Source organism: Canis lupus, chromosome 33 (assembly GCF_048164855.1).
Source record: "Canis lupus baileyi chromosome 33, mCanLup2.hap1, whole genome shotgun sequence".
In the NCBI taxonomy this organism is placed as follows: Eukaryota; Metazoa; Chordata; class Mammalia; order Carnivora; family Canidae; genus Canis; species Canis lupus.
In genome coordinates, this window is record NC_132870.1 from 425,060 (window position 1) to 437,849 (window position 12,790).

Here is a 12,790-nt window from a genome sequence, read left to right on the forward strand (position 1 = left end):
CTTCATTTCCATTTGTGGCCTTAACAAAACTACCCTTCCTTCCATATTTCTACCAACATTCTGTTCATGATAGGTTTACCCTGAGACCATAGAAGCTTCCTCTCTAGCTCCTCTTTTTTTCTGAGTGTTTACCAGAATTGCCTTTTATATCCATATTTCTACCAGAAATCTCTTCAAGGCAATATATCAGTACCATCCTTCCCAGTACTTTGTAGAAAAGGGGTGGAGAAATATTGGAAAACCATTATTTAAGAATATTTCTTAGAGCACTTAAGAAAATCTTTGCATTTTGGGGTACCTGGATGGCACAGTTGGTTAAGCATCTGACTCTTGGTTTCGGCTCAGGTCATGATCTGAGATCTCAGGGTTGTGAGATTGAGCCCTACTTTGAGCTCCATGCTCAGCGTGGAGTCTACTTGAGTTTCTCTTCTTTTCCCTCTGCTCCTCCCCACCATGCTTGCTCTCTCTCTCTCTCTCTCTCAAATCTAATAAAAGAGAGAAAATCTTTGCATTTCACCAGTTAATGGCATTCAGCTCAATTTCCCCACCTTTCTCTCTGAGATGACAGTGTGAACTTAACTTACAGAAATGTTATGAGGAAAGGGCTTTGGAAAATATTCTTTGCTTATTAAGTGCTATGTTATAGCTATGGTCTGATCTTGAGACTGCTTAACCCAGCCTTCCTTATGCTCTACTGAGATCTGATGCTGACTCTCCTGCCTCAGCCTCCCACTCCACTGTAGGGACTGTTCATCTTTCCAGGGAGAGCACTTCAGTGCATGTCAGTACATGAGGAATTCTCTTTTCTGGTATCGGAAATACAGTTTCAAAATAGTGAGAAAATTAGAGGCACCTTGGTGGCTCAGTTGATTAGCATCTGCCCTTCAGCTCAGGTCATGATCCTGGGTCCTGGGATCGAGCCCCACATCAGGCTCCCTGCTCAGCAGGGAACCTGCTTCTCTCTCTCTCCCTCTGCCCCTCCACCCGCTGTGCACGCTCACTCTCTCTGTGTCAAATAAATAAATAAAATCCTTTTAAAAAAATAGCAAGAAAATTAAATCACTTTTGGGATTTCACATTGATTATAACCTTAAATTTTTTTTTCCTCCAATTTCAACCTTCAGGCAAAATCAGTTCCTGTACCAGGAGAGAGTGAAGCTGGAATGGCCACAAAGACCACGGATGTAGAAGGCAGATTGTCAGCATTATTACAGGAGACTAAAGAGTTAAAGGTTGCTCTTTGGTGAAACTTTTATTTATTGCATATCCTATGAAATGAACTCCAGGAAATTTGATCTTATTTAATTTCTTGAATTCTTAGATTTATGAGGAAAGCTACTGGGGGATAATGTTATCTCACAACGTGTCCATTGCTATTTGGATGAGTGAAGAAGGCACAATTCACTCATTTTTAAATGCCATTTCATATAATGGTATCACATGTATAAAGTAAGAATGTGTATGAATGTACTTTGGAAGTAGAAATCATGGAGAGTTAAGTTTTCTTGTCAGTCTCTAATCACAATAGAAGTGAAGAGTACAGGGGTGCCTGGGTGGCTCAGCAGGTTAAGCCTCCAACTCTTGGTTTCAGCTCAGGTCGTGAGATGAAGGTCTGCATTGGGCTCCACACTTTGAGTGGAGTCTGCTTGAGGATTATCTCCCTCTCCTTCTGCCCATCCCATTCATGCTCCCCACCTCAAATAAATAAATAAATCTAAAAAAAAATTAAAAAGAAATAAAGAGGACAGCTTTGGCTAAAACACAAGCCACAAGTAGGCTTTCATTTTAGGTTAAAGACAGGCACGTTAGATCCTGCCAACCTATGTGTGACAGAGAAATCAGAATAAATAAAATGAAGAAAGGAATGAAGTAAAAATAATAAAACTAAAAGGCATGAATAAAACACTGGAAAAGGGATGATAATGTGTGATTATCCCTTTTGGATTGTGGTCAGATTATTTTATCTTTAAGCCATGAGTTTTATTTGCAGCTATTTTTCTTTCCCATTTGATGTATGCGTGAAGTTGGGATTTTAAAAAATTGGTTTTAAACTGAGTTCTAATTCTGATGCCAATCTGGCTTCTCCCATAAAATGTTTTGTATCTTTATTCCTGTGGCTATCTGAAATGGTATTATCTCTTAGGATTTTTTGAAAAATAGCTACTTAAAACTATTTTTTGAATGTTAAACTCTATTTTTCACAATAACCATCTTTGATGTATAGCCTAACATAAATTTTTATGTTATTGGATGAGAGAGAGTGTGTGTGTGTTCTATTCAAAACCACCACCCCCAAACTTGTCAGATTGTTTATTTGTCAAAAACCCTATGAGAGTGAATACTAATCTTAAATTAGTTGATCTTCCCATTTCTTTTCCTAGAATGAAATTAAAGCTCTGTCTGAGGAAAGAACTGCTATTAAAGAGCAGCTGGATGCATCTAACAGTACCATTGCCATTTTACAAAACGAGAAAAACAAGCTCGAGATGGATGTTACAGATTCTAAAAAAGAACAAGATGATCTCTTGGTGCTGTTGGCTGATCAGGATCAGAAAATATTTTCATTAAAGAATAAGCTCAAAGAACTTGGTCATCCGGTAAGAATGAAATGTTTCCAAAAATGATTTACGGTATATTTTTAAAAATTGTACTGTGGCATAGAAATGTCGTGTCTCCATATCCATATCACAGGTATAAATATGTAGGTACGTGTATATGGTATCATCTGCACTACTTTCATGGTGTTCAGTGAATCAACTTAAGACACATAGGCACAGTTTCCAGCATTTGTTAACTCTTGTCTTTTGGGCTTTGAGCCTAGAAATGAATTGATTTGCTCCTGCGGTCACAAGACTCATCATCCACATGTGCCACCATTCTCTTTTGTCATGTTCAATCCACATTTGTATATAGAGAGGTATGGCCATCTGTCAGCAAGTTAACCTGTATATCTCGTCTCATATTAAAAATGGCAGGGAGCCTTGTGCAGGAAATCAAGGAAATCCAAGGGCTTATAATCTGTTGCAATTACTGGAATAAAGAATTTATCAAAGAGTATGTGTCATTACATGTTGAATGTGAAGTGAACAAATCTTAATAATAAGTGCATATTCCCTTTAGGTGGAAGAAGAAGATGAACTTGAATCCGGAGACCAGGATGATGAGGAGGATGAGGATGAAGATGATGGCAAGGACCAGGGTCACATCTAGTTTTCACATCTCTAGGAATGATAGAGATTGTATTTTGTAATTTTGAAGATTGAGTCTTAAGACAGAACTTTGGTTTACCTCCACAGAAAATAAAGATTTAGAAACCCAAGTGGAAAACCTCACTAATAAGACTATTGATGTATTTTTTAAATGATGGCACCCATGTTGGAAACCTTAAAACTAACTTCTTGCAGAACATACATCTTTTATTGAAATTCATCTGAATTGTCCCAAAAGATAATTTGCAAAGAACCTTAGACACTAAAAATACACCATTTTAAAGCATGTGGTGGCAGTGCTATTTATCTTAGTTTATTGATCATTTACATAAGTTCTGTATTTGTCTATTATTTTTACTTTTCAGAGTATGTGACTTTAAGTACTAACACATTTGATTTAATGTGTATTGGAATCATTGTTTCTAAATTCAGTATTGGGCTTCTTAGCTACCGATTTCCTTTTAAAGAAATGGATTCATTTAAAGGCAAGATAGCATAGGCTGGGGATATCATCAGCCCTCCATCCAATGTAACTCCTAAAATGGGCAGGATAGGACCTTTAAAATGAGTGCCTTCACACCTGATTTGGCTGCATTCAGGGAAGAAACAGGACGATACAGATACACAGAGATGAGGACATTTCTCAGAAACTTTTGCAACAGCGTATTTGCATGTGGGTTGGTTTGGGTTTTATTTTAAGCTGAACTTAAAAATATTACAAATTAACAGCTCATACAATTCAGATTTAGCATTGTTATTTGATTATCATACTAGTTTTAAAAAGACCCGAACTATGATTTATATAATTTATTGGCATTTTTGCTGAATAGGTTTAAGTCAGATAATAGATTTTTAAAAAGCAAATGAAGCAATGTGTCAAAATTTAATGTTTCATAATAAAAATAGATACTATGTTCACTTAATTCCTGGTCATGGTTCCCTTTTTTAGATTTTGAGGAAAGTATTTTATTCTTTAAAAAAGCTGAGGCAAGTGGAAGTGGTAAGAAGAGTTCTTTTACTAAAACTACATTATTATAACTGCTAAAAGCAGTCTTATCCTTCAAAACTAATTAGGATTCCGTAAGATGAGAAGGTCTAATTGGAGCAAAAGCAGAAGAGGTTGGAGAAGAGTTTAGGTGTTTCTTTTAAAGAAGGAAGTTTAGTTAAAGGCAAGACAGCAAGAGTTGAAGGATGTGTACCATCTGCCTCCTGACCTCAGGAATAGTTTGAGCAGTCCACTAAAGGGCACGGACTTTTGAAAGAAAAGTATCTTCCTGTGTCCTGAAAAGGAGAGGTGGCTGTGTGCTATGGAGCACCTGGGAGGGCCCCACCATGCTTCTGGCCCTCGCCATCCGAGAACCACATGACTGTTACTGGACCAGCTCAGGCTATATAAAGTCTTCCTAAAGTTGACACCACCTAATGAACTAATGGTTAATGGCTGTATTTCAGGCGACTGTTACAAGGATAAAGAAAAATAGGAGTATGAATAAGACTTCTGTAGGTGATGGAATATCAAAGATCTTCAGAAAGAAACATCTTCAAAATTAGTGATAGTTGGCCAAAGCTCAGGTATTGAGGCAGGCCTAGAGGGGAGAAGACACATGGAGGCCTCCTGGCTACACACTGGAGCCCAAAGGAGTAGCATCCAAACTGTAGCCATATTTTTTTGCCTGGATTGTATCTGGAGCCTACTAGTGGCTGCCTGCAGCCTGGTTGTGTGTCCTGTCCTGTTCCCACCCCCCATCCCCACCCCCATCCTCCCACCATCCTGTGTATCCACCGCACTTCACTTTCCCAGACACACGTGAGTGGAGGAGATTAGTGTTGCCTAATGTTGGAGTTTTCAGCCAGGTAGATGAGACCCTTTGTACTCTGCTGCACTCCAGCTTTATCTCCCTTTGAGTATATTTTACCGCCACATCGAAACTCTACTATGACAGCATATGCATCCTGCTTTTTCATTTCTCATGTTCTTTCCCCATCCATGTGCCAGCCTGCTCACTAAAGGCAGTTTCTATGTACAGAGAACTAGGGTGGAACATTTGTCATAAAGCACAACACGTGTTTGTCCTTATTTGAAATGTTATTCAACTGTGGTTTATACCTCTAGCACCTCTGAAAGAAAAGAATAGTCACCCGAAGTTACTAGAAAAGATGAAGTAGCTGCTCACATTTTGAAAGGTTTAAGTTACTAGTCTGAAAATCTGCCGTTAGAATATCAAAACCAAAACTCTGGGGGATCCCTGGGTGGCCCAGCGGTTTAGCACCTCCCTTCGGCCCAGGGCGTGATCCTGGAGTCCCAGGATCAAGTCCTGCTTCTCCCTCTGCCTGTGTCTCTGCCTCTCTCTCTCTCTCTCTCTCTCTCTCTCTCTCTCTCTGTGTCTCTCGTGAATATATAAATAAAATATTTTTTAAAAATAAAAAAATAAAGTACGCTCCGCCTCCAGCTTGGAGCCCAACAGAGGGATTGAACTCATGACTCAAGACCTGACCTGAAATCAGGAGTCTCATACTTAACCAGCTGAGCCCTATGATGAGGAAGGAATTTTAAGTAATGTTAAATGCACAATGAAATAATCTTATGCCAGAGCAAATTTGAGCTTCGGAATTGAGAAAACTGAGTTCTGAGCTTTTAACGGATTTTCTGCGGTATTTTGAAAAATGAAAACCTAATTCATTTCAGAACTGCTTTAATGAAACATTCTATTGATGCAGACTTGTTCTTTAGTAGTGGACTTAACCTGTTTTTTAAGAACTCTGCCTACTAATCAAACAGTTCTTAAGTATCTGAAGAATATATTTGTTTAATTACATTATATCATTTGAAAGGGTTTTTTAAATATATTTTTTAATTGGAGCTCGATTTGCCAACATATAACACCCAGTGCTCATCCTGTCAATTGCCCCCTCAGTGCCCGTCACCCAGTCATCTCATCCCCTTGCCCACCTCCCCTTCCACTTCCTGAAAGGGGTTTTTAAAAAATATTTTTGTGAGAGAGAATATGGGCATGTGCAACAGTAGGGTGAGGGACAGAGGGAGAAGCAGACTCCCCACTGAGCAAGGAGCCCAATGTGGGGCTCCATCCCAGGACCCCAGGATCATGACCTGAGCTGAAGGCAGACACATAACTGACAGGCACCCAGAAAGGTTTTTCTTTAATGCAAGTTATTTTGTTAAATTGACTCATTAGTGGATAACTGACTTGCTTCCCTATCAGAAACTCTGACTAGAAGTTATTTTTGCAATTTTTTCGTCTACAACTCAGAAACTTGAGGATTTTCTACAATCTTTCAAAATGAAAATTAAGCCAAAGGGAAAACATTAAGGTGTGACACATATCCAGAGATGTGGTTTCCCTTCCTACAAATTAACTAATTTTGTCTAGACATAGGGTTTTTTTCCATATTCACCATAAGCAATTGTAATTGTCTTAGTTTGAAAAGCTTTGTACATTGCCCTTGCTGCAATTATATATTACTTTTGATTTCACTCATTACAACAACATGAGCCAATTTTGTAATTACATTTTTCCACCTATAAGGATGTAAACACATGAATTTCTAATAGCTGGTTTGCTCCTCATTTTCTAGTTCTGGCTTTTAATTCTAGACTTATTTCAATAAGTTTATTATTAAGACACATACATGTATTTATTATTCTCCAAATCTAGAAGAGTATCTATAGCGGCAAAGCTTGCCCCCTCTTCAGCTCTTCACTTTAAAAAGTTCTTTCAGGTCTCTGTGACATTTCATGCTTCTAATGCCCCTATGAAACAGTTTGTTTCCTCATCACAGAGATGGTAGATGCGAGTTAGTTCCTGTGGTGACCATGGGGTGGACTTTGATTCTTTTTTCCTCTTGTGTTCTTAAACCAAAATGTGCCTGCATTAAGTAAAGTCTTTAAAACAAAAACAAAACAAAACAAAAGGTTAGCATCTTGAAGAGTAGGAGGAGCTGAATAAAAGCTTAAGTATTACATGGATTTCTGTACCACATTACAACCTACCACAAATTTAGTGACTTAAAACCACATACATTATCTCATAGTCTTCAGGTCGGGAGTCTGGACACGGCTTAACTAGACCCTCTGCTCTGGATCCCAAGGCTGCAATCAAAGTTCAGCCAGGCTGTGTGCTCAACTGCAGGCTAACCTGGGGAAGAACAGGCTTCCAAAGCTCATTCACGTTGTTAATAGAAGTTATGTCTGTAGAGCTAAGAAAGGATGGCTTCCGTTTGTTTGTTGGGCAGTTTGGCTGGAGTCTGCCCTCAGCAACTAGTGGTCGACCTACTTCCTTGCCTCATGGATCCTGCAGTATGCTCACTTTACTTCATCAGAACAGAAGGGGAATCTGTAACCCAAGTCAGTCGGCTAGGCTCAGTCTTAATATAAAGTAATATGATCACGGAGTGGCATCCGTTACTTTGCCATACTTTTTTGGCTAAAAGCAAGTTGGAGCCTGCCTACATGTAGGAGGGAAGTGCACAAAGGTATGAATGGGAGGTGGAGCTTTTGGGATGCCCACATACTTTTACTCTCTTGAACCTTATTTCTTAATCTGTCAGATGTTCTCAAAATAGGATGGGAAGTGGGGACAGTACAGTCAGAAGGGAGTAGTAAATTTAGTAATAAATATTTATGTCAAAGTGTTAAATCCTACCTTCTTTAATTAATTCCAGGATGGGATCTTTGCAGAAAGACAACAGAATAGATCAGAGTTAACAGTCACTTTGGTCAATAATAAATACAACAGTAGGAAGCTCACCATCCACAATTTGGACACATACGTCAGAAATGTGAATCTTCAGGCCAATTATCTGAACTTCATATCCCCTTCATTGTCTCTGGTATTACAAAGGCACCTCAAACCCAACATACTCAAAAAAAAACTGTGTCCCTCCCTTTCCTAAATCTGATCCTCTTGTATGCTTATCCCTGCTGAATGGCACCATCCTCTTGCCTGATTGTGCAAATGAAATTTCAGACTCATCCTTAGTACCTAACTCTCAATTTTGACTTTAATACCTAGAAAGTTCTCATTTTTGCCCATTTCCTTCCATTTTGCTGTTATTCAGTTCTTAGCTCTTTTCAGGTGCTTGCTCTAATCAAGTTTGGACATGAGCACTTCTTTCATCTAAGTTTAGTTATATTTGTTTTTGTCTTTAATTTTATTTATTTCTTTATTTGACAGCACGAGCAGGGGGAGTGGCAGTCAGAGGGAGAGGGAGAAGCAGGCTCCTCACTGGGCAGACAGCCTGATGCAGGGCTGGATCCCAGGACTCTGGGATCATGAACTGAGCCAAAGGCAGATGCTCAACGAACTGTGTCACTCAGGAGCCCAGTTTAGTCATATTTGAAGGTTATTCCAGTATACTGCTATTTCAGTGATGGATTTCTCCTATTGAAGAACTTTCTTCCAGTTTAATAATCTTAAATCATAGTAATTACCAGTATTCAATGGAAAAATGTTATTGAGTTTATGAATTTATAATATTTAAGGTAACTTGGGTTATAAGTAATAGAAAATTCAGAAAAGTAAGACTGGAAGAATTGGAGACAACAGACATAGAAAACTCTTGAGATGTGTTGACACAATGGGCAGTAGAGAAACAGGTCATAGCAAGACCCGGTATGGGGTCAAGTGAGAGAGATTCTAAAACAGAAAATACTAAAGGCTGTAAACTAACAGGAATAATCAACCAGAGAACTGTAGGCTGACAGTTGCTAAAGTGATGTCCTTGAATGAGAGTGGGGACAGAATTTAAAGCACAAGAGGAGGGGGTGGTCTTACAGTGGAGTGTGGACAATAGTAACAAGAGGAGAGGTGGACAGTGGGAAGTAAAAAAAGAAATTGGTATGTGGTGGTGGGAATGTGTAGAAGTTCTCTTCTGATTGCTTCTGTTTCCTCAAGTAAGAACCAAGAAATCAGTGAAAGAGCTGTGGAGGAGGTTTGAGGAAAGTGGAGAAAGTGGGGAAGGAGATGTCTTAGGGTGGAGTCTGGGAAACTATATGGACCAGGAACGTATAGTTCTGAGCATCATTTTCAAACACACCAGTGCACAGAAGAGTAAGACTATCTTGTGTCTTTTAAGAGCCTGAAAACCCTTCCTTTGAAGCTGCCAGCCAATTTCCTGTAAAAGTTAACATCAGGCTGGGGGCTCAGAACAGATTTAAGCCTACCTGGGAAGGTGACCCTGGATCTGCCTTCTTACGGCACTAGTTCCTTGGCACCTGCCAAGTTAAGCTAGAGAATGCTTGTGCTGGTAGCTCTCTGCCTTGTTTGCCATGAAATCCTGGTCTCCAGAGCTGCACCTGCACAGGGAGAGCTATGAGTCGGCACCCAGAGAGACACCAGTGAGAAAGCGGTCGAACGAACCTCTGTACCTTGATCTTCCTTAGCAGCTGCGTAGGACCCAGGGTGGGGTGGGGTGGGTGACGGGGGCAAGAAGCTGGATAGTCCCTGAGCCTCCTGATGGCATGAAGGTACCGTGCAGGTAGTATTCCTGTCTGTATCCCTCTGGAAAGTTAAAAATGAAGCATTAGAATAAAGTCTACTGTATCTTATGATACAGTCAAAACCTCTTACAATGGCTGATGTGGGGCAGTGGCATTTGAAGCAGGATTGGTATTCAGATCCTTAACTCAATTTGCATCTTCTGGTCTCATGGCCAGCAATGGCTGGCAGACCAACCAGCATCAAAGGAAATAGCCCCCCGAGACTGCCTCAACTAATCACAGTTCACTCCTGGGGTGTGGTGAGCAATGGGGCAGCACCTCTCAGGGCACACAGCTTTGTGGGGCTGGGGTTACTCAGATAAAATTAAAGTCATGTCAAGAAGAAGGAAAGCTACAGGCTGGGGGCTGGCGTAAAGAGGATATTGGGTAAGCAATCATTTATATCTGCTGTATGTATATAAGGCAAATGCACAGGATAAAATAGAACCTTCTCTCAGGTTTCTATAGCTGTTTGCTGAGACAGAGGGCTTGGTATCAGAAAGTCCTACTTAAAAGTTAACTATTTCATTTTAGACATGAATTATATCACAGACCAGATATGTAAGCAACCAAGCACTAAATCCAACTTCTCAATTTTCTAATTTTCATTCTTACATGAAATTCAGATTTTACGGTTTTAAAGATACTTCAATAATACTTTGCTAAGTCCCATCAAATAATCTTCATTTCATTGCAATTTCATATTTTTTTTGTGATGGCCAAACATGTGTAAAGCACTGTAAAATCACCAGTGTCTGAAGATAGTAAAAAACTCATTACATTGGCATCTTCCAGAACAACTTCCTTTTTATTCACTGGTTCTGTCTTAACAAGCATTTGTTCACCTGCAGACTGAACTCATTAGAAACATGGTGTTCCCCAGCTGGTGAGCACTGATGTTAAATTACTCTCCCACTCACCCTATACATTTAATATAGATGAGCAAATGGTCTGATACTTGTAGTAGGAACCCTTGCTCCTACACTTTTTAATTTCAATGTATTTTATTTTATTTTTTAAGATTTTATTTATTTATTCGTGAGAGACATAGAGAGGCAGAGACACAGGCAGAGGGAGAAGCAGGCTCCGTGCAGGGAGCCGGATGTGGGACTCCATCCCGGGTCTCCAGGATCACGCCCTGGGCTGAAGGTGGCGCTAAACCACTGGGCCACCGGGGCTGCCCAACTTCAATGCATTTTAATCAGCCCAGGGCACGGTAACAGAATACCAAAGGCTAAATGGCTTAAGAAATAGAAATGAATTTCTCATTTCTGGAAACGGGAAATTGAAGATGAAGGTGTGAGAGAGGTAGGTTTCCTTGTGAGGCCTCCTCTTGGCTTGTAGGAAGCTGCCATCTTGCTGTGTGCTCATAGTGACCTCTTCTGCACATGGGAAGAGAGAGAAGCTCACTGGTGTCTCTTCTTTTAAGGGCACTCATCCCATCTTTGGGTCCACTGTCGTGATGCATCCAACCCTAGTTACCCCCCAGAGTCTAGTTTCTGGAGACTGCCTGAATTTGAGTCTGGACTCTGTCATTTGCCAACTGTGTGGCCATGGGTAAGTTATTCATCCTCTCTGTGCCTCCATTTCCTCCTCTATAAAATGGGAATAAGTACAGTATCTATGCCTTAGAGCTGTGGATTAAATTTGTTTATGTTTGTAACATGTTTAGAACAATGTTTAGCGTATAGTAAGCCCTACATAACTGTTAACCTGTTGTTGCTGCTGTTACAGTTATTGAAAGAAAACTGACTTGAAGTCAAAAGATCTGGAAAGCATTCAGTCATATTGGAAACATTGATTTAAAATCTCTATTCATTCTATTAGTAAACTTGAGCAAGTCACTTAATTTTTCAGCACTGATTATTTCTTCATCTGTAAAATTGGAATAACTCTCATTTCTAGAGCATCTGTGTAAGACGGTGATTAAAAGCATAGGCTCCAGGCCTGGCTGACTGGCTGAGTCATCTGATCTTGGAGTCATAAGTTCAAGTCCCATGTTGGACATAGAGATTATTTTTAAAAAACCCCAAAACATAGATTCTGGAGCTGGATTACTTGGGATCAGATTCCAACTATACTACATTTGAGCTGTGTGACTTGGTGGAAATTATTTAACCCCTGGGGGCTTCAGCTTCCATACATGTAAAATAGGAATAACGATCATACCTTATGTTCATAAGAATTAAATGATTACTAGTTAATATATATAAAGGTGTTAGAACAGTGCCTACTACTTAGTACATGCACACTTAATAACTGAATGGCACATGGAGGAAGTGCTTAATAAGTTGTAACTAACATTCTTTTATCCCAGGGTTTTGGGGATTGACTGTCTGAGTAGACATGAAAGTGCTTTATATAACGTGCTGGTCAAAGGTGAAGACTCCGGGGTCAGCAGTGTAGATTTCTATGGCTATGTAATTAGGCTTAAGCAGATTAGCATGTCCAGGCAGCAGTGAACATTTATTTTGGAATTTTGTCCATTTCAGAGCAACCCCCTTAGCTGCATCCTTTAGGTGTGGATGGGCCATGGCTATATTTATAGCTTGTGTATTGTAGAAACAAAAGCTGAGGGGTGCCTGGGTGGCTAAGTCAGTTGGGTGTCTGACTCTTGATCTCAACTCGGATCTTGATCTTGAGATTGTGAGTTCAGGGCCTGCATTGGACTCCATGCTGGGTGTGGAGCCCACTAGAAAAGAGAAGAGAAGAAGAGAAGAGAAGAGAAGAGAAGAGAAGAGAAGAGAAGAGAAGAGAAGAGAAGAGAAGAGGAGGGGAGGGGAGGGGAGGGGAGGGGAGGGGAGGGGAGGGGAGGGGAGGGGAGGGGGAGGAGGGGAGGGGAGGGGAGGGGAGGGGAGGGGAGGGGAGGGAAGAAAGAAAGAAAGAAAGAAAGAAAGAAAGAAAGAAAGAAAGAAAGAAAGAAAGAAAGAAAGAAAGAAAGAAAGAAAGAAAGAAAGAAAGAAAGAAAGAAAGAAAGAAAGAAAGAAAGAAAGAAAGAAAGAAAGAAAGAAAAGAAAAGAAAAGAAAAGAAAAGAAAGAAAGAAAAGAAAGAAAGAAAAGAAAGAAGAAAGAAAGAAAGAAAGAA

The 12,790-nt window shown here is 39.9% G+C and overlaps 1 protein-coding gene and 1 long non-coding RNA gene across 12 annotated transcripts in view; one reads left to right on the top strand and one right to left on the bottom strand.

Annotated features, from left to right (window-relative positions):
- Positions 1-4,132, top strand: part of USO1 (USO1 vesicle transport factor) — an 89,020-nt gene extending 84,888 nt beyond the window's left edge. For all 6 annotated transcript variants that reach the window (XM_072810619.1, XM_072810620.1, XM_072810623.1 and 3 more), the window contains 3 exons: positions 1,125-1,232; positions 2,382-2,597; positions 3,121-4,132. In XM_072810619.1, the coding sequence (XP_072666720.1) occupies positions 1,125-1,232; positions 2,382-2,597; positions 3,121-3,210 (414 nt within the window). In that variant the 3' untranslated portion in view covers positions 3,211-4,132. The remainder of the gene's footprint in view (positions 1-1,124; positions 1,233-2,381; positions 2,598-3,120) is intronic.
- LOC140623890 (uncharacterized) overlaps positions 1-12,790 on the bottom strand; it is a 30,128-nt gene that overhangs the window by 7,617 nt on the left and 9,721 nt on the right. For 4 of the 6 annotated variants that reach the window (XR_012023417.1, XR_012023418.1, XR_012023419.1 and 1 more), the window contains 2 exons: positions 9,587-9,727; positions 6,858-7,110 (listed from right to left, as the gene is read on the bottom strand). This is a non-coding gene — a long non-coding RNA (uncharacterized lncRNA). Of the gene's footprint in view, positions 1-298; positions 7,111-9,390; positions 9,523-9,586; positions 9,728-12,790 lie in introns of all 6 variants that reach the window. The other 2 variants (XR_012023420.1, XR_012023416.1) reach the window with 2 other exon arrangements.